This window comes from Rhinatrema bivittatum, chromosome 5 (assembly GCF_901001135.1).
Source record: "Rhinatrema bivittatum chromosome 5, aRhiBiv1.1, whole genome shotgun sequence".
NCBI classification, from domain to species: domain Eukaryota; kingdom Metazoa; phylum Chordata; class Amphibia; order Gymnophiona; family Rhinatrematidae; genus Rhinatrema; species Rhinatrema bivittatum.
Window position 1 is genome coordinate 75,405,367 of NC_042619.1, and position 21,970 is coordinate 75,427,336.

Consider the following 21,970-nt stretch of genomic DNA (forward strand, 5'->3'; position numbering starts at 1 on the left):
TAAAAAGAGGACAATCAAATGAAAAATAAATGTTTCATAATACAAGAATGAAGGGAACATTAGATGAAATTATCAGAAAGTGAGTTTAAAGCACATTACACAGGTAACATATAGAATACACTGGAATAGCCTAGTGGTTAGAGCAGTGGGCTATGAACCAGGACACCAGGGTTCGAGTCCCGCTGTTGCTCCTTGTTAACTTGGGCAAGTCATTTTACCCTCCATTGCCTCAGATACAAACTTAGATTGTAAGCCCTCAGGTACCTACAGTACCTGAATACCTGAATGTAAACCGATGTGATATCTCAGATCGAATGTCGGTATATAAAAAATAATAAATACGAATAAATGTAAGCAATTTAATTAAAGAAATTTACACTAACTTTCTCACCAAGATTAATAGGTGGTGTTGGGGAGAAGGTAGAAGAGGAAATTCAAGAGAGAGTTTTCTGATACATATGATCATGCCACATATCATTTTGCACAGATGCACTTTTGTGTAAGTGCCAACAAGCTAAGGTGAAAGTGTTGTGTCCGTCGGTCTCAGACAGCTTCGCCCGACATGCCTCACCTCTATTTCAACCTTCTCCACCAGCCTCGGGAGAATGGCGTCCGTAGCATCTCCTTGCCACATTCTCCGGCATCCCCGGAGCAGCTTTGGCGCAGCGTCCCACCATGTTGACCTGAGGCCTCTTAGAGCGCACGCCTCACGTCTTATAGCAGTGTTGGCGCGAACCTCGGGGGTGTCCCCCTCGAGTGATGTCACTGCTTCCGACTACAAAAGGTTGCCCATTTGCTGACTCTCGCCGAATTAGCAACGGATTGGATTCGTTCCGGTCTGAAGCTGCTCTGCCGCTTCTGCTGCTGCTGGAAGCTATCTACACCCTCCGGGGTTCTACTAACTTGGGTACCCGCTCCTCGGGGGCCCTTTGCTTATTTCCAGGTGGAGACCATCTCTGTACTCAGCCAGTAAGCACTGAGTCCAGATAAGTTTCAGAAAGAAAAAACTAGAAGAAGTTTTTAACTTCCTATTCAGAGACGATTAGAGGGGTTTTCGATAGGACTTCTCCGTACTTGGTGCGCCGTCATGATGTTGTTCCCGATCCTGTTGGGGTAAGGGGAATTAGGCAGCCTGGCGAGTTGAGTGGCTCCGATGGGCTAAGCCCCGCTTTAGGCTTTGTCGGCATACTGCGTGGTAGGCCAAGGCGGTGCCATCTTTCGTGCGTTTCTGTGCATGCCGTACTGCCCTCTATAGGATGTTGGTATGCGCAGTGTGTCAGCTCTGCGCACATGCTGTATGTTTAACGTCAGGTGCGTCCTCACACACACAACTTTCAAAATCATGGGATACACTCCGGCTGGGCGCATGAGCTGTGCATGTGCCTCATGACGCCCTTTTTTTTTTTAACCGCTAATGGCGCTGGTAACCAAGAAGCCTAAGCGCCTTTCTCTTTGCGCTGCTTGTCATATTAGGGCTTCATATCCTGACCTGTCTTCCAACTTGTGTTAGTGCTGTGAGTTTACTCAAGGAGATTTATCCTTCTCGGATTTTGCTAAGCCTGGCTCTTCCCATTCACATGATGGGCTGGCCATGGCTTTAACTGGAAGAATGCCAGATTTGAGTATTCCCTTGACTGGCTCATCCACAGGAGATGGCAGCTCAGTTGGGCCCACTCCAGTACTCCCTTGTACTTGGCATGGATCCAGCTTCCTTTTCTTGGGTGGCATTTATTCAGGGTTTTACAAGCCTTTGTGCAAGCACAGTCTTCTGCTTCGCCTACCTCTGTCCGGACGGACCCTTAGCCAGGGGTCTCTCCTTTTCCCACCCCTACAGGCAGGCGCCAAGTCACACTTCGTTTGTCACGGGTATTCCTAGTAGGGACCTGGATAGCACGGATGAAGCAGATCCTGATTCCTTGGAAGAGGGGGAAATTCCCCCTGGATTGGAACTGTATCGGATCATGTTATGGTCCTTTCATAGGGATGAATTGCCGGCCCTGAATTCCCAGACCTTGAAGATGCTGGGAGTTCCTGGGGTGGATTCTTTGTCAGAACCAAAGAATAATCCCATTTTGATTTCCCTACAGAAAGCCTCCTGCTTCTTTCCTGTGATGGATACCATTCAGGAGTTGATTGATCTTGAATGGGATGCCCCAGAGGCAAGTTTTAAAGGGGGCCGGACGTTAGAGGGCCTATACCCTCTAGACCCAGTGGTGAGAGAGTGTTTGCGATTTCCCAAAGTGGATGCTCTGGTCTGTTCTGTCTCTAAGCGAACGACTATTCCCATGGATGGAGGAATGTTCTTAAAGGATGCATATGATAGATAAATTGAGTCTGTCTTAAACAAGCCTTTGATGCAATAGCAATGGCCTTACAAATTGCTTCTTGTTGCACTCTTGTGGCTCGGTCTTGTCTGCTTCTCTCTCAGGAGGTGAGTGATTCTGGGGTAAATGCCAGAATGGTTATGGAACCTGCTGCCGCCACCTTAGCAGACACCAGCTGTGATTTGGTTTGTATCTCGGCCAGAGGAGTGGCCTCTGTGATGGCAGCCAGATGACAGCTATGGTTACGGAATTGATCAGCTGATGCAGTCTCCAAAGATAATCTCACAAAAATGCCCTTTAAAGGATCACTCTTGGGAATTGGAAAAGATGGCTAGTAAGTGGGGCAAGTCTCCAGTTCCTTGGCTACTGGAGAAGAAGAGGAAGCAGATACAGTGCCCCTCTTCCATGAAGGGTCATCTCAGGGGCTCCCAGCATTTTCACCTCTACAGAAACTCGACATTTCAGAGGTCTCGGCCTTTTGGATGGCTTCAGTCATTTTGTCCCAGACAGCCCAAGAGAGGGACAGGTTTGGTGCCGACTTGTCTCGAATTTCCCAATGAAGTTTTACAGACCCACCTTTGGGGCGAGGGGATAGGGCGACGCCTAGCTCTCTTTTATCAAAGGTGGGTTGACATCACATCGGACAAATGAGTCTTGGAAGTTATACTGGAAGGATATGCACTGGAATTTCGCAGCACTCCTCAGGACGTGTTCAGATTGTCTCCTTGTCACTCACCACAGAAGAAGCAGGCAGTGGAGTCTACGCTTCTAAAGCTCCTCTGGATGAAAGCTGTGATCCCTGTATCTACGTCTCAGGAAAATCTGGGACATTATTCCATTTATTTTATTGTGCCGAAGAAGGAAGGTTCCTTTCACCCCGTCCTGAATCTCAAGAGCGGCAACTGTCACCTGCGGGTGACTCATTTTTGCATGGAGACCGTACGCTTCGTGATAATAGCTGTACAATTGGGAGAGTTTCTGACCTCCCTGGATCTATCCAAGGCCTACCTACATATTCCAATCCAACTGGAACAGCAATGGTTTCTGTGCTTTACGTTGCTGGGTCACCATTATCAGTTTCGGGTGCTGCCCTTTAGCCTAGCCACCACCCCCAGAACATTTTCCAAGATTATGGTGTTCGTAGAGGCGGCGTTGAGAAGAGATGGGATCCTGGTGCACCCATTTTTGGGCGACTGGCAGATTTGGGCCAAGTCATTGGAAGAGAACCACCTGGTGACCAAAAAGGTGATCTCCTTGTTACAGGAACTTGGTTGGGTAGTGAACCTGGCCAAGAGCATTCTCCAGTCATTGGAGTATCTGGGAATCTGGTTCAGTACTAGGCAGGGCAGTGTCTTTCTGCTGGCCACACAGATCCAGAAGTTGATGTCCCAGGTGCATCAGTTGGTGAACACTATATGGCCGACCGTGTGGTGCTATGTCCAAGTGCTTGGTTTGATGGCGGCAACCCTGGAAGTGGTGCCATGGGTGAGGGTGCATATATTTATTATTGTTTTCTTTTATTCATTGCTTTTCTGTTACACAACTGCTAAGAAAAATATATACTTTTGTAAACCGTTGTGATGGCTCTACCGAATGACGGTATATAAAACTCAACAAATATATGACCCCTTAAGTGCTCATTGCTGTCTCATTGGAACCCGCAGTCTCAGGACTAACACAGGACTAACCTCCATTGGTGGTTACAGGAGGCCCATCTGAGCAGGCGTGTGTCCTTGTCCTCCCTGAACTGGTTGGTTCTCACGACAGATGCGAGTCTCCGTGGTTGGGGAGATCACTGTCAGTCCCTGGTGGCCCAGGGACATTGGTCGGCCGAAGAGGCCCTCTGGAACATCAATCACCTGGAAACCGAAGCAGTTGGGTTGGCATGTTTACAGTTCAACTGCAAACTCTAGGAGCAAACAGTCCGCGTGATGTCGGACAACGTGACAATGGTGGCCTACATCAATCTCCAGGGAGGAACCAAGAACCAGCAAGTGTCGCAGGAGATAGACCGCCTTATGGAATGGGTGGAAGGATATCTACAGATAATCTTGGCCTCCCACATTGCAGGAAAAGACAACGTCAGAGCAGACGTTCTAAACAGAGAGAGTCTGGACCCAGGAGAGTGGGTGTTGTCTGCCATAGCGTTTCAACTGAATCACTGGGGCCTCCTGTCTCTCGTCCTACTGGCCACTTCTCGCAATGGAAGGTTTCTCGATTCTTCAGTTACAAAGAGATCCGTGGTTTTTGGGCATCAATGCTCTCATGCAGGTCTGGCTGGAAAATGAGCTACTGTACACTTTCCCTCCGTGGCTCTTGCTGGGCAACAGCATTCGCAGAATCGAAAACCATAGAGGGCTAATCCTCCTGGGATTGGCCCAGACATCCGAGGTATGCGGATCTACAGAGACTTATGGTAGAGAACCCCCTTCGCCTTCCACTGCACAGGGATCTGTTACAGCAGGGGCCGGTTCTTCACAAGGGTCCAACTCGATTCTGATTTGGCCCTTGAGAGGGTTTGCCTACTGAAGCGTGGATATTCTTTGGTGTTGATTGTCACCTTGCTTTGCGCTCAGAAGTTCTCCACTTCTCTAGCATATGTATGTGTTTGGAGAGTATTTGAAGCCTGGTGCAAGGAGCGCAGTGTTTCCCCTCGTTCAGTCAAAATTCCTCTTAATTCTGGAATTTTTGCAGGATGGGTTGAATAAAGGTTTGACCCTTAATTCCTTGAAGGTTCAGGTAGCAGCCCTTACCTGCTTCAGGGGCGAGGTGAATGGTGCCTCCTTGTCCCATCCTGATGTGACCTACTTCCTGAAGAGAGTGAAGCACCTTTGGCCTCCTGTGCGGTTGCTGGTCCCCTTGTGGACTCTTAATTTTTTTGGGTGGGTCCTATCTTTCGACCACTGCGCAGTCTTTCCTTGCGGTTATTGATCTTATATATGGTGATTCTGGTGGCTTCGTGATTCTGCGTGTTGCATTAATGAACTGCAGGCATTGTCTTGCTGGGAGCTGTTCCTCCGGATGACCCCAGGGGTGTTACAACTGCGTACTGTTCCATCCTTCTTGCCTAATGTGGTCTCAGAGTTTCATTTGAATGTGTCCATTTCTATACCATTCCTGGATAAACTCAGGGATGTGGAAAAGAATAGTCTCCTGCGTTCCTTGGATGTCCAGAGATTTGTAGTGTGGTATCTGGACGTTTCGGAACTGGTTTGAAAGATGGACCGCCTGTTTGTCCTTCATGGGAGAAAGAAGCAGGGTGAACCAGCTTTGCGGGCTCCCATAGCTTGCTCGATTAAGGAGGTAGTCAGCTAGATGTCATTAGTGAATAGTTGACAGTCAACACCAAACCTCTAAATCATCCATACTACAGGAACCACATGTATTTTAAAAAGTAATGGTGAAATCACTAACCCCTGTGTTACTCCAAGCTTCAGAATTTCATAGCACTCCATGTACTCTGTTAGAAAGAAATAAGGTCAACCATTGTAAAAACTCCATCCAAACATAGTGAACAGTTCATTGTTCACTTTTTTCTTCATAGCTTTCATGATTTTACATACTTTTATCATTGTTTTTCTATCATTTGCCTCTTTTCTGTGCTGAAGAATTCTACAAAGTCTCTCCCCAAAAGTAAATTCTTCCATACTCCCAAGCATCTTTGTGGCCCTTCTGTTTCTTTTCTAGGTATACTTCATCCTTTTTAACACATTTGGACTAGAGCAGTGGTTCTCAACCTTTTTTCGGTCGGGACACACCTGACAGATGGTTCTCACATGCGTGATACACTGCTCATTACAGTCTACGGCAGGAAAAAAAAACCAGACCCTGTATTACTTTTATTGTTAAGAATGATACAAGTGAAAAATAAGAGGGTACTCTCTCTGAACATAAATTATATAGATAGTAAACCTCCATACCAGAACAGCACCAACTTCCAGCACTCAAACAGTAACTACCTTACCTAAGAAAAGGCAACACTGAAAATATTACACCGTGCCTTAAATAAAACTCCAGTAGTAGTTTTTAGGAAAATGGAACAAGCCAGGCTGCTCTAGAGCCCTACCCAGAAACTACACGCCAGCAGAATACCTCACCTCAGTCACATGTGCAGACCCTTACCTAACAAAAAATAAAGAGACCATAAAGCATAACTAGAAACATGCAGACAAAAACTGAACTGGAAACCTCAACAAGCCAGAGTCTCTGTATGCAGTGCCACAAAAGGAAAAGAGAAATCACCAGTCCTCATAAAATAAAGCAAGAAATATAAAGTCAATAGCAGTAAAACCATACTAATAAAAAGAACAGATTATTTCAAAACAGCTGATGAATGGAATATCTAATAATTAAAAACTCATGTAAAATATTTCTAGACACCAATAAAATATTTCAAAACAGCAGACACAAAAACCCAATAATTAAAAATAATAAGGATTAAAACATACTCTGTTCTCCAGTTGTGAATTAGGAGAAGGAAAGGGGGGGGGGGGGGTGTTGTTTGCAAATTTCTCCTTTCTCTCAGTCACACACATACTCGCTCTCTCACTTGCTTAGGCTCTCAGTCACACAATTGCACACAGGCTCTCAATCACAGTTACACACATGCTTGCTCTCATTTACATAGGCTGTCAATCACAGTTACATGCTCTCATTTACACATACAGGTTCTCAATCACACTTACATACATGCTGTTGCGCACACACACACACACACACATACGCTCACTCACTCACTCTCGCCCCACCGAACTAGCAGCAGCAAGAGCCGCCTCCTCTTCCAGCCCTCGTGGCCTCAAGAAAGGAGTCCCATTGGCTGCGGGGGCTGACGTTGCTCCATGTTTTGCTACGGGCTGACACTGCTGATCTTCTTTTCGGGCCGACTCTGCAGAGACTTTACCTAACAGGGTCTCTTCTTCCCGCACATGCGGCTGCTGCACTTCACTTCCTCTTCCGGGCTGCAGGGGCGGGGTGAAGAGACCGTGCTGCGAATGCCGCTGACTTCAGCTCTCCTGCTGTCTGGGCAGCGGAGGAGTTCCATTTCGCTCAAGCAGGAGGAGCAGCTGGGCCAGCGGGGGACTGGAAAGTGTGGCGACACACCTGCATGTGCTTGGCAACATACTGGGGTGTCGCAACACACCTGTTGGGAACAGCTGGACTAGCGTGCTCTGAATCATTTTTTTGTTCATACACGGACATCCTATGATTAGTAAGACAATAGCCAAAAATAGTTTCCAGTATACTTTGATTAGGGACACTTTGGGATGATAAAGCCGAATTTTTGTGGACTCGCTGCTTGATTTCATTAATCTGCTTTGAGAAATTCAAGGCAGCTCTGGTATGTCTGGGTACAACACAAAAAAGGGGTTGAATTAGGAGAACTTTGAAACTTGTGAGCAGTAGAAGAAATTGTGGTCAATACAAAGTAAAAGTAGCAGCTGTATTCTTTTTAATCTTCTACTGCTCGGTGGTTATAGCAAAGCATTCAGTTTCCTCTGAGCGGGTACGATCAGGGCTATCCTGTGTGGCGTGTTGTGGAGGGTGACTGCCCTGTGCCCCTCGTTTCCAGGAGAGCCTCCGCTCCCTGATATTACTCAGGAGCGCTGCCAGACCAGAAGCCGCAGCACAGTGGTCTCTGCACCAGGCCAGAGGGTACCATGCCTTTCCATCCTGCTACCCTCCCCCTTCAATCTTTGGAGTGGGGAGGCCCTACTCTGGCTAAATCACCTTGTGCCCCACAGCCTCCTAGAGGCAATAGAAATGAAAATGAATTAAACCATACCTTAGGGTCCTTTGAGAAACAGATCTCAAAAGTATATGCAAACTTTTGCTTTGTACACAATGGGCATACATTCTGTTTACATTTTGGTGATCAGTTAATATATGTTTGAAATTCACTGTAATTGTATTGGGACGTTACATTTTTTAAGATGCAAATGGCACTGTGACATGTTAACCTGATAAGAAGCTTTTCTTTTTGCACAATCTAATGTTTGGGAAACCCTGCAAAGAGAACTTCAAATTTCACTTGCGCAGGTCATTCACTGGTTGACCTTGAACAGATCTCTTGTCCTGCTGGTGCTTAACACCTGATTGTGCTTTATTGAAATCTTCCACAGCCTCCACTGGGCTGCAGTGAGCAAGTACATAAAATGGTAACTGCTTCGGTTCATCTGTTAAGAAGCTATTGTCTGTCTCTTTGTGTTTGTAAAGCCCTCTGAGCTCTGGGATTCATGGAGAGCACTGCATAAATCCAATTATTTTTTATAGGTGGTACAGCAGCAGGTGCCAGATTTATGGTAGTTGGAGTAAAAACTCAGAGCAGGAACAGAGAAAAGGAAAGTCTCTTTCCATACTTTGATGTCTGATATTTTCACAGGCATTGCGTCCTTCAGTTCAGTAATAACTACAGAAACTGAAGCAGAAAGTAATTGTTAATTTTTTAGCGTCTAGTCAGATGAATCTAGAACAAGTGGGTTATGCACCTCTACCAGCAGTAGGAGATGGAGCAAACTGATGGCACAGTATATACCCCCCTGCAGAGACATCAGCCTGCCAGTATTCTCTGTCTCCAGTAGATGGTGGATGTGAATCTCCCTACTGGAGATTGCTTCGATTTGGGGAAAAAAAGGAGAAATAAGGAAAATAAATTCACCCTACTCTCCTGCGTTGATACCAAATGGTCCCTCCAGTTGAGAATTCCTGAGATGATTTCCGTGGTCCCTCAGATGACTGCCTTGGTCCGGTAGCTGGTTTTTCAGCCAGCGTGGATTTAGCTGTTTAAGCAGCTGAAAGGCAGCAGGTGCAGGAAGCCGAGCATGGGGATGACGGCATCTCAGCCAGGTAGGGCTGAGTTCAGGTAAGCCAAAAATAAATAAATAAATATAGAGACAGAGGAGTGTGTTTTGGTGTAGGGCTTCCTTCTTCCCCCAGTCTCCATGCTCAGTGCGCCATTCCAAAGTTTGTCCCGCTCTGTGGGAGGTTGAGGGATGTGGGCAGCCTGGTTGGTTCAGCAGCATCTGTAGGCTAGGCCTCGCTCTGAGGCTTTTTCGCTGTGTGGTAGGCCTCAATAGCATTTTGCGCACTTTTTATAGGCTACCCTCTACAAATTTGTCTGTTCGGTGTGTGCGTCTAGCTGTGCGTCCAGGTTATGTGTCCAGTTTTTGGACGCTTAGTCGGACCTTGTTTTGTGCGCTCAAGCGGCGCCTGTAGTGGCTACACGCTTACCTGTGTGTGCAAGTTGAGTGTTGCTGCGCGCTTACGTTTTTTGCAGCGCCTATCCTAGGGATGCCTAAGTTTTGGATGCCCTGGAATTGGGACGCCTAAGTGTTGGACGCCTAGATTTTTTGGACTCTCTAAATAAATAAAAATAATCAGCTGGACACACGCCTGCGGTAGCCGCTCAGTGCACTGTTGGCCTAATGGCGCCTAAACCTAAGCACCTTTCTTTTTACGCTGTTTGCCATATTTGGGCATCTCAGCATGGAATGCCCGCTAACTTGTGCCAGCGGTGTTTGGAGGCTCAGGGAGAATTGTCTTCCTCTGATTTCACTAAGCCTGGTTCTGCCCAGCCAAATGTAGGCCTGGGTAAAGACTTGCCAGGTGGGGCGCCTGATTTTGGAACTCCTGTAACTCATTCTTCAGTAGGGGAGGGTAGTTCAGTGAGTATGCCTCAGGTACCTTCTGGTTTTGGTGTGGAAACTTTCACATTTTCATGGGTAGAATTTTTCCAGGGATTGCAATCCTTTGTACAGGTGCAGTCCTCAGCTCTGTCCAATGTTCCCAGGGCAGAACTGCAGGTGAGAACCTTGTCTGTAAAACATTGATAAGACAGGCGAAGAGAGAATTTGAAATGAAGTTGGTCATAGAGGCAAAAACTCATAATAAAAACTTTTTAAAATATATCCAAAGCAAGAAACCTGTGAGGGAGTCGGTTGGACCATTAGATGATAGAGGGGTTAAAGGGGCTCTTAGGGAAGATAAGGCCATTGCAGAAAGACTAAATGAATTCTTTGCCTCCGTGCCTCATTTTACTAATGAGGATGTTGGGGAGATACCAGGTTCTTGTGGCCTGGTTTTCGCCTTTGTTGGAATCAGGATGCTGGGTTTGATGGACCCTTGGTGTGACCCAGCATGGCAATTTCTTATGTTCTTATGTTCTTAGACTGGCAGCGGGACTGCCCTATAGAGATCTGGATGGCATGGGTGATGAAGCTGATCCTGACTAGAGGATGGTGAAATTCCTCCAGGATTAGAACTGTATGCTACTGTTTTTTCATAGAGATGAACACCCAGCTCTGATTTCCCAGACCTTTAAAATGCTCTGTGTTCCTGGGGCAGATTCCATGTCTGAACCAAAGAAAAATCCCATTTTGGTTTCCTTGCGTAAAGCTTCTTGTTTTTTCCCTGTGATGGAGGCCATTCAAGAATTGATTGATCGTATGTGGGGTGCCCCAGAGGCTGATTTCAAAAGGGGTTGGAGTTTGCAATCCCTGTACCCTCTGGATCCTGTGGTAAGAGAGCGTTTACGTTTTCCGAAGGAAGATGCACTTGTGTGTACAGTCTCCAAATGGACCACTATTCCTGTGGAAGGAGTAGCGGCCTTGAAGGATGTTCATGACAGAAGGCTTGAGACTATCCTTAAACAAGCATTGAAGTAATGGCAATGACGTTGCAGATCGCTTCTTGTTGTTCTCTGGCGGCTCACTCTTGTTTACTTCTTTCCCAGGAGGTCGACGGCTCTGGGGTAAACTCTAGGGCAGATATGGAGCCCACAACTGCCTCCTTGGCAGATGAGGGCTGTGATTTGGTCTGCACTTCAGCCAGAGGGGGTGGCTTTGGTAATACTGGCCAGGCATCAGTTTTGGCTGAGAAATTGATCAGCTAATGCAACATCCAAGGCTAACCGTACAAAATCGCCCTTCAAAAGCTCGCTCTTATTTGGGAGCGAGTTGAAGAAACTGGCTAGTAAGTGGGGCTAATCACCGGTTCCTTGTTTGCCAGAGGATAAGAAGCAGATGCCTCGCTCCTTTAACATGAGAGGTCGTGCTAGAGGATCCAAGCATTTTCGACCCTCTAGAGGAACTGTGGAATCTGAGTAGAAAAATACCTTTTTCTGGGTTCTTAAAGGTCTCTATATTTGAGGGTTTGACTATATGGAGAAGTACAGTGGATACATAAAAAGGAAAAAAAAATGTTAGATTTAAATGCTTAGCCAAGCATGTTGTGTTCTGAGTTGCTGTTATCTCAAGAAGTGAATGTACTGTTAGATATTGTTTGGGCACATTGTAGTCAAAATATGAAACGGGCTACATGCTGACTTGAAGGATGGATTGTGCAGTGTTGCATCAGACTTTGCAAGTGACACCTAGCATGATATAATTGACACCTAATATATATGAAAAATTGTGTGGTGTTTCAGTATTCGGACTTGGTTACAATGGGACAATAAATGATTGGCAGCAGATCTTAAAATGTCTGTGATTGGACCAATTAAGTGACGATAAGAAGAATAATATGATTTAAGAATGCTTGTCATCAGGGAATATAAGAACATAAGATATGCCATACTGGGTCAGATCAAGTCCAGTATCCTGTTTCCAACAGTGGCCAATCCAAGTCACAAATGCCTGGCAAGTACCCAAACATTAGATAGATCACAAGCTACTATTGCTTATTAATTACCGTCAAAGCAGTTTATGGATTTATCCTCTAAGAACTTACCTTTTTGAAACCCTGTTACATTAACTGCTGTAACCACATCTTCTGGCAATGAATTCCAGAGCTTAACTATGTGCTGAGTGAAAAAGAATTTTCTTCAATTTGTTTTAAATGAGCTACTTGCTAACTTCATGGAATGCCCCCTGGTCCTTCTATTATCTGACAGGCCAATACAGTAAGGACGCGGTAGAAAAAGTGCGGCAGTGCCGGGCGCCTGCTCGTTTGCTGCGCGCACAGTTCAGATCACATACCGCTCGATACAGTATTTAAATAGCATGCAAATGCAATCTGCATCCAAAGCACGTCCAAGAAGCATCCATGAAGCGCAATCCATTTTACTGTATAGAGCGCTATACAGCACCTATACAGTATCCTGGGTGCGCTGGTACCTGTCATTTCAAATAACATTTGAAATGACAGGTACCAGGAAGTGGATCCCAACTTAAAGCAAAAGAAAAGGATTAGAGAAGTATCAGCCGGCCTAAACTCTTGCCTGCCCAACCTAAAATCCAACGTACCGGGAAAGCCACGCTTCAGGATTGGGCAAACTTTCCCCCAGCCCCCGCACACCTGCCCTGGCCGCGTCCATGGGTGCCAGTCTCCGGAGCAGCCCCAGTCCTCTCTCCCCTCCTCCTGGGGGCAGCTGGCGGCGAGAGCGAGAGCGGCTTCAGCAGCCCAGGGCGGATCGGGCGATCCCCATGCGAGGGGCAGCTTTCAGCAGCCCTCGCCGGCGATGGTGAATGAGCGCACGCTGTGACTTCAGATGTCCAGCCGGGCGCTCAGGTCACGGCGTGCGCTCATGCGCTCATTCACCATCGCCGGCGAGGGCTGCTGAAGCCGCTCTCGCCACTGGCTGCCCCGGGAGGAGGGGAGAGAGGACTGGGGCTGCTCCGGAGACCGGCACCCATGGACGCGGCCAGGGCAGGTGAGCAGGGGCTGGGGAAAGTTTGCCCGATCCTGAAGCGTGGCTTTCCCGGTGCGTTGGATTTTAGGTTGGGCAGGCAAGAGTTTAGTTATGGAGGTTTAGAGGTTATGCTTGGAAACAGGTCCTTCCTTCCTGCTCCAGAGCTGTCAGCGTGCCCGCACGGGAGATTGGCACCCATGGACGCGACCAGGGCAGGTGAGCAGGGGCTGGGGGAAAGTTTGCCTGATCCTGGCTCCTCTAAAGGTCTTGTCCTGGGGGGTGAGGGGGTCATTTGCCCGTGAAATTTCATCTCTCTGACCTGATGCTCCACACTAACGCAGGGTTAAGGGTAGGCGGGAAATTAGCAGGTTAAATACGCGGCAAAACTGCAGGTTAAAAAGGCGATAATCGGGGCGCATGTTACTGTATGGGAGGGAATAGCTAATCCGATCGTTTACATACCATATACATGCCACGGGCGGAAAGGGTTACCCGTTGATTTAAAGAAGCGGTAAGGATGGGTTAAAAGGGATAGTGAATCATGGGTTGGACTAACGCGGCCAAATTGTGAGTAGAAAGCGGGTTAGAAAAAGGGTAACTGTGGCCGCGCTTTACTGTATAAGCCTGAGAGTAAATAACCGATTTACATTAACTTGTTCAAGTCCTTCCATGATTTATTAGACTTCTATCATATCCCCCCTCAGTCGTTTCTTCTCCAAACTGAAAAGCCCTAACTTCTTTAGCCTTTCCTCATAGGGCAGCATTCCATGACCCTTATCATTTTGATCGCCCTTCTTTGCACTTTCTTCAGTGCAGCTATATCCTTTTTGAGATGCGGAGACCAGAACTGCACACAGTATTCAAGGTGTGGTCTCACAATGGAGCGATAGAGGCAGCATTATATCCTCTGTTTTATTTTCCATTCCCTTCTTAATAATTCCTAACATTCTGTTTGCTTTTTTGATCGCTACAGCACACAGGGCCGACGATTTCAATGTATTATCCACTATGACGCCTAGATCTCTTTCCTGGGTGGTGTCTCCTAAGATAGAACCTAACATTGTGTAACTACAGCAAGGGTTATTTTTCCCTATATGCATCACTTTGCACTTGTCCACATTAAATTTCATCTGCCATTTGGAAGCCCAATCTTCCAGTCTCGCAAGATCCTCCTGCAATTTATCACAATTCGCTTGAGATTTAACTATTCTGCATAATTTTGTGTCATCTGCAAATTTGATCACCTAACTCATTGGTTCCCCTTTCCAGATCATTTATAAATATATTAAAAAGCACCGGGATGCTGGGCTTGATGGACCCTTGGTCTGACCAGCATGGAAATTTCTTATGTTTTTTTTCTTACAGATCCCTGTACATGCCCTGTTAATGAAAGTTATTAGGGATGAGCCCGGGGGCTAGGGGCAGATCGGATGTTCAGAGCAACACATAGCCATGTAGAATTTTTATCTCTAATAAATTCAATTAAAGATTAAGTTTGTATTTTTTTTTTTTTAAGTAGAATAACTATTTGGGATTAAGTAATGAGAGCAGGAAATTGGCAGTTGTTCGATGAAGATGTTTAAACTTGAAAGTCCTCCAACAGCTGCGATTAGGCTGGGAGGCTATTTATTTATTTTTCTGTTTGGATTGTAAATCCGACAGAACGACCTTTCAGAAGACTCGACCCTTCTGTTGGTCTCAGTCCTTTCATCCCAGACACCCCAAAAGGTGTGCAGGCTCGAGTAGTGGATCCTCCTGAGCCTCCCAATGAAGGTTTGCCGACCCTCTCCTGGGAACAGGAGAGAGGGGGACGTCTCTCTTTTCTATCAGAGGTAGGTCGAAATCTCATTGGATCAATTGGTCTTGGAGGTGATATGAGAAAGATTATGCGATGGAGTTCGCAGTGTTCCTCGGGACGTGTTCATGGAGTCTCCCTGCCACTGCCTGCAGAAGCAGGTAGTAGAGGATATATTGGTAAGGCTTCTCAGTCTGAGGGCTGTGGTTCCAGTACTCACATCTCAAGAAAATATGGGGCAATATTCCATTTATTTCGTTGTGCTCAAGAAGGAGGGCTCCTTTCATCCTAACCTGGATCTCAAAGGAGTCCACTGTCATCTGTGAGTCAGCATTGTCGCGTGGAAGCTTTGTGCTCGGTTATAATGGCCGTGCAGTTGGGGGAATTTCTGACCCTTCTGGATCTCTCTGAGGCATGTATGCACATACCTATCCAACTAAAACATCATTTTCTGAAGTTTGCAGTTCTTGGATGTCATTGTCTGTTTCAAGCGCTGCCGTTTGGTTGGGCCACTGTTCCCAGGATCTTTTCCAAGGTAATGGTAGTAGTTTCGGCAGACTTGAGAAAGGATGGGATCCTGGTACACCCATATTTTGATGACTGTCTAATTTGAGCCAAGTCCTGGAAGAGAGCCACCTGGTGACCCGCAAGTTGATCTTCCTGTTGCAGGAGCTCGGCTGGGTGGTGAACCTGGCAAGAGCAGCCTTCAGCCTGCTCAGTCGTTGGAATACCTCAGGGTTTGGTTCAACATGAAGCAGCCAAGGTTTTCCTGCCATAAGTTCGTATTCAGAAGTTGATGGCACAGCTATGTCTGTTGATGAACACTTTGTGCCTGACTGTATGGTCCTACCTGCAAGTACTTGGTTTAATGGCGGCAACCCTGGAAGTGGTACCGTGGGCAAGGGCGCATATACGTTCTTTCCAGCGCTCCTTGCTGTCTCTGTGGAACCTGCAGTCTCAAGACTATTTGATTTCGGCTCCACCTCCTGATGGAGGTCTCCTACCAACTGCGGTGGTGGCTACAGGTGGAACATTTATTTATTTATACCAACATTCGATTTGGCATATCACATCGGTTTACATATAACATGATGTCTAAAGGCAAGCCTTATTAAGACATGGTACAGTGTAACAGGTTAACTGGTTAACTAGGTACTTATAACTTGCTTAACGAAATAACTAACAGAATATATTAAAATAATTCTTTTAACAGAACATGTTCTGATTTAACTTATTATGTACATCGATTTGACTTATGTACAGTGGCAGGGAGGAGGGTTGGCGGGGATGGGGCAATTTATCTGGGGGGATGGGTGGGAAGTGGCAGAAGATTATGTATCTGGAGGGAATGCTTTCCGGAAGAGCCAGGTTTTGAGGGAAGGGAGTTCCCCAGCACCACCAGACTGGCTAGTACTGACAGCAGATGCAAGCCTCCATGGTTGGGGGAGCTCACTGTGAGGAACGGACAGTGCAAGGACGCTGGAGTACAGAAGAGTCTCTTTGGAACATCAATCGGCTAGAAGCCAGGGCAGTCCGGTTGGTGTATTTGCAGTTTGGTGACAGGCTGCAGGTTTGATCGGTCCGGATAATGTCGAACAATGCAACGACTGTGGCTTACATCAGTCGGCAGGGAGGAACGAAGAGCCAACAAGTGTTGCAGGAAATAGATCAGCTTATAGGCCAAAGTGCATATTCAAATGATCTTAGCCTCGCACATAGCAAGAAAATACTATGTAAGAAGCAGACTTACTCAGCAGGGAAAGTCTGGATCCAGAAGAATGGACATTGTCAGACGAGGCGTTTTCAGCTGATTCTAGATCGCTGGGGTGTCCCATTTCTAGACCTGCTGGTAATGTCTTGCAGTGTGAAAGTTCAGAGATTCTACAGTTGCAGGAGAGATCCAAAGTCATTGGGGATCAATGTCCTGATGCAGGAGTGGCCAGAAGAAAGGTTATTGCATGCCTTTCCTCCATGGCCCATGTTGGACACATTGGTTCAAAGGATTGTGCGCCACGGAGGGATGGTGCTCTTGGTTGCTCCAGATTGACCCAGGAGACTGTGGTATGTGGATCTGCGGAGGCCCTGGTGGACTTGCCACTTCGACTTCCAGCGCACAGGAAACTATTATGGCAGGGACCTGTTCTTCATGAAGATCCGATTCAATTTTATTTTATAGTATGGCCCTTGCTGAAGCGTGGATACTCTGCGGCAGTGATTTCTATTTTGCTGATAGCTAGAAAGTTCTCCACTTCATTGGCTCAGAGACACACACAAGTTGCCAGTGCTGAAAAGGTTAAACGATTCCCAGCAGTATTCTAAAGTTTTAAGAAGGAAAGCTGAGCTGAGTTGCTTTACTTTCCTTTAGAAGTGTTGCAGCGTCCCAGTTCTTTTCTAAGTGTGCGGATGGCAGACTCTACATGAGGACGCCCACTTAGAGAGCGGCTGGCATCTGTAAGCTGTATTGCTCCAGGGGAAGCAATATTCAGAAGGAAAGGCAGAAAGCTGAATAGGTGAATGGAACTTCGCTGAATGGAACTTCGCCCCGCCAATATTCACCTCATTTACTAGTTTGGACATATCACAATGTACTTAATTTAATACCTTCTTAAGGCTTCTCTTTTTCCAGCTGAACCAGCTTCCAAGTTCAAGGTCCTTGTTATTATGTAACTTTTTGCTTCTCTGCTCTTGTCTCTTACCACAAAATTTGCTCCTTATGTTATGTTACGTTATACTGATCTACCCCTGTTCGATGTAAACCGATCTGATATGGTATTCAACCTTGAAGGTCGGTATAGAAAAATGTTAAATAAATAAATAAATAGGTTGAAAGAAGGATAAAGAAACAGGTCATTTAGTGGGAAAAAAAAATTCAGAATGAGGAAGGTTTGCTGTTACTTTAGAAGGATAAAATAGACCAGGCAAGTGTTTAAGGCCTGGTGTGAGGATTGAGATACTCTTCCTTGTTCAGTCAAGATCCTGCTAATTTTGGAATTTCTGCAGGATGGCTTGAATTAAAGGCTTGCCCTTCAATTCCTTAAAGATACAAGTAGCAGTTCTCGCCTGTTTCAGGGGTCAGGTGAATGGTGGTTCCCTATTGGCTCATCCTAATGGGGCATGTTTCCTGAAAGGAGTGAAACAGCTTCGTTTTCCTTTGTGGTTTCCAGTGCCCTTATGGAGTCTTAATTTGGTACTGGTATTGGGTTTTTTAGTGGGCCCTACATTTAGACCGATGTGTAATCTAACCTTGTGGTTACTGACCTTGGAAATGGTGTTTCTTGTGGCAATTTGTTCTGCTCATAGGGTTTCCGAACTGCAGGCATTGTCTTGCTGGAAGCCATTCCTCTTGGTGACTCCAGCTGCCTACTGTTCCTTCTTTTTTTTTTTTTACTGAAGGTGGTCACTGACTTTCATTTGAATTAGTCCATCTCCCTGCCGTCTCTGGACAGAGAGACAGATGTAGATGAGTATTGTCTGTTGTGACCCTTGGATGTCAAGAAACATTGTTAGGTATCTGGAGGTTACTAAGACTTTACGGAAGATGGATCGCCTGTTTGTCCTTTACAGAGGTATTAGGCAGGGAGAGCCGGTCTCGCGGGCTACAATAACTCGTTGGATTTACGGCGGTAGTCATGGCTGCATAAGTTGATGCGTGGAAGCATTTACCTAGTCAGGTCAGGGCTCATTCCACTAGGGCTCAATGTCATGAGCGGAAGTTAGATTATCTCCCATCGACATTTGCCGAGCTGCGACATGGTCCTTGTTGCAAACGTTTTCTAGGGATTATCTTCTGGATGTGCAAGTCTGGGTGGTCACAGCCTTTGCATGTGCGGTTTTGACTGGACCGCGGACAGCTTCCCGCCCTGTTTGGGAGTAGCTTGGGTACATCCCACTTGTTCTGGATTCATCTGACTGGACACTAAGAAATGAGAAATGACTACTTACCTGATAATTTCCTTTTCTTTAGGACAGTGAAATGAATTCAGCTTCCCTCCCTTGGCTGCCAAATGATTGTATTATGGTCCTGCGTTGCTACGTGTTAAGGGATTATTAGTAAGTGTTCGTCCAGTCCCTAGACTAGTATTAATATGTTCTTTTCTGAGCTCAGTGTTGCCTGTTGGTTATCTTGCTTTTAATCAAGTTTTGCTAGTCTGTCCACAGTTTCTTTTGAAGAGAATATTGGCGGGCTGATGTCACTGCAGGGGTGTATATACTGTAACGTCAGTTTGCTCTGTCTACATCTATTGGTAGAGGTGCATAATCCACTTGCTCTGGATTCATCTGCCTGTCTGAAAGAAAAGGAAATTATCAGGTAAGTAGTAATTTCTCATTGTAATTGTTTCGTTAGGGAACATCCTTGCCAACTTTGTTAGCAGGCATTTGTTTTCTCAGGATAAAAAATCCAAGGTTCAACTTTCTCCTTGCCTGCCTTTGTCATGTTAGACAAGAGAACTGCATTTGTGCCCAAATTTGTTCTCTGTCAAGTGGAGGAATAGCCTAGTGATTAGAGCAGTGGACTGCAAACCAGGGTAGCCAGAGTTGAAATCCCGCTGATGCTCCTTGTGACCTCGGGCAAGTCATTTCATTTTAGTTTACTAATGCTGCGTTAGGTATTTATCCTGTGATGGGGCAAAAGTCATTGGCCGGCCAGCTCATTGTTGTTGTTTGTTGTTTGTTTTATAAGATAAATTAACTTATCCCCCCTTTTTTTTTTTTTTAAAATAGAATTAATCCAGACAAGATTTTAGATGTCCAGACAAGGTTGGAGGCTTTCCTAGCTCAAGAACAGGAGTTAAAAGAACGGGCTCAAAGGGTAAGTAGTCTTTTGGTTTATATGAGGTCATGGGTACTTGGGACTTTCTCTCTAGGTAGAATAAAGTTATGTATTTTTTTTATTTTTGTCTGGCAATTTCCTCTTCTTTGGGTTTTCGGCTGAATCGGGACTAGCCTTCACCAGGAGTGGCTCAAGGCAATCTGCTGCCTGAGGTGAGGGATGAAATGGTGCTTATTTTCCCTCCACCCTTTGCCAAGGCATGGCACAGTAGTTTTCTAAAGTTCTCATTTTCTTAATGTCTCCCTTTTCTTTTTTTATTTAATATATATTTTTTTCATTAGAAGATTCTAGAATTTACAACAACCCAACCCTCAACAGAAGGCAATAAATATATGTCTGGTAGCAACAATGAATATAGAAAAGGAAAACAATACAAAGTCCATCTAGGTTGAGTCCAGGTTATTTCTGGTGCTTCACATTATATTACAATGTCTTTATTTTTTTTCATGTTTTATTTTATCCCCCCTTATGTCCGTCCCCCCATTCTCCCCTCTCACACATTCATTCATTCATTCATTCATTCCATACATACAAACATTCTCTTCCCATCACTAACACACTGGCTTTCCAGAACGCTCCCGTAACAATAGTACCCCAATATTGCAAAAAAGAAGAAAAAGAAAGGAATCCCACAACCAAATTCTGTTACCCTTTCCCATAATTGAAAATACTCCGACTGAGAAGCCAGTCCCTTAAATAGCTGCATTTCTCTCTTATGGAACAACTACATTTTGGCAGTATGAAGCATGGAGTCTCTCCAAGAGTGAAATGAGGGAAGTTCCTCACTCTTCCAATTAAGCAACAACTCCTTCTTAGCCTGCAGCAATGCAACTGATACATTTTTTTCCCCCAGCATGGTAATCTCACCCCCTGATCCATTACATGAAAATAAATCAACATTCCTGACCAAGGTACCAAACATCCCATTAGACGATCTATGTAATCACACACTTTCTTCAAATATGCTTGCATTTTCTGGCAACCTGTAAACATATGGCATAAACTACCCTTATGCACATTACATTTTACACACACATCTGAGTCCTATTGGTGCATTTTTGCTCCCAGTACCCTAGTGATATAAACCCGATGTAATTCCAATTCCAATTGTACTTCCCTCGTGGAGACAGATAAATGTTTATATATCAAAGAAAAAGCAAAGTACATGCCCTTATCCTTCACTTCTACACCAAGATCCTCACTCCACAACTTTGCCAATTTAAGAATATAAGGCTCTGGCAATTGAGCTTTCAAATGAGTTCCCCATATTGTGATTTTATTGTACCCTGGAGTGCATCCCTGGATGTAGTTTATGGCATATAAATGTAAAGAAATAGAGGAGAGCAATTTTCAGACTGGCCAGTTTACTTAGGTAGATGGCTTTTCAGAATAAACGTATAATGAAGGTGGCCACTAAATCAACTTGTATCTTTATTTAGCCAAAAAATACTTTTTATTTAACTACCTGCAAATATATTTAAAATTCCTTCGATACAGAGGGTCAAATAACACATTAACACTTTAATAATATAACATGTAAAATACATTACAGAAATCAATAAAATTCATCCCGCCTAACACATTTTAATTATATATATATTTATTAACAACTTCTAAAGAATATGAGGATTTGAGAGCAAGATAAAAAGGGTTGTAACAAGTGTATATAATTAAAATATGTATTAGGCGGGATGAATTTTATTCATTTGTGTAATGTATTTTACATGCTACATTGAGGTGTTAATGTATTTGACCTTGTGTTATGTAATTTAATGTAAACATTTGTATGTAATTTTTTTTTGGCTAAATAAAGGTTTATTATAAGTGGATTTAGTTAGTGTTGGCTTTCATTGTAGAGATATTTGTATTTGCTATATCACTGATATTTATTCATTGCTAAATAGTAAGTTTGATTTTTCAAAATAATCCTCCATATTTAAAAATTATGGTGCAGATTTTCCCCAGACGTACTTTAATAGTATACCATAAGGCTTTGGATGACTTGTCTCACCACTTGCTCCCCCTCAACACCCTCTACCTGCCCAATGTAAGTCTGGTTTTTCTCCCAGCGCCTCCACCCATCTTAACCCGTCACCTCACACAGATCAAAGTTGCCTCTTCTCCCCCCTGTCTTTCCACAGTTCTACTTCCTTTTTGTCTACAAATTAAGCCCTGGCTGTAAGTAATGTTCTTACAGTGACACCAGGTATCTAGCCAAAAAGCGCCGAAGATAGTTATGTGAAAGTCATGATCAGCTTTGTCCCTCACAAGGGAGCGCTGCAGTATTTGAAAAGAACGTAGGAGAAAGCAGAAAATACTAGGAGTGGCTCATGCTGAGAGGAACCAGATGGGAAGTTGTAAGTAAAGTGGCCTCCATAGCGTGAGGAAAATAAGAA

At 45.0% G+C, this 21,970-nt stretch overlaps 1 protein-coding gene across 3 annotated transcripts in view; it reads left to right on the forward strand.

Moving 5' to 3' along the window:
- The window catches only part of DDX10 (DEAD-box helicase 10), a 759,707-nt gene that overhangs the window by 116,972 nt on the left and 620,765 nt on the right, over nt 1–21,970 (forward strand). For all 3 annotated transcript variants that reach the window (XM_029602477.1, XM_029602475.1, XM_029602474.1), the window contains exon 11: nt 19,466–19,553. In XM_029602477.1, coding sequence (XP_029458337.1) covers nt 19,466–19,553 — 88 coding nt within the window. The remainder of the gene's footprint in view (nt 1–19,465; nt 19,554–21,970) is intronic.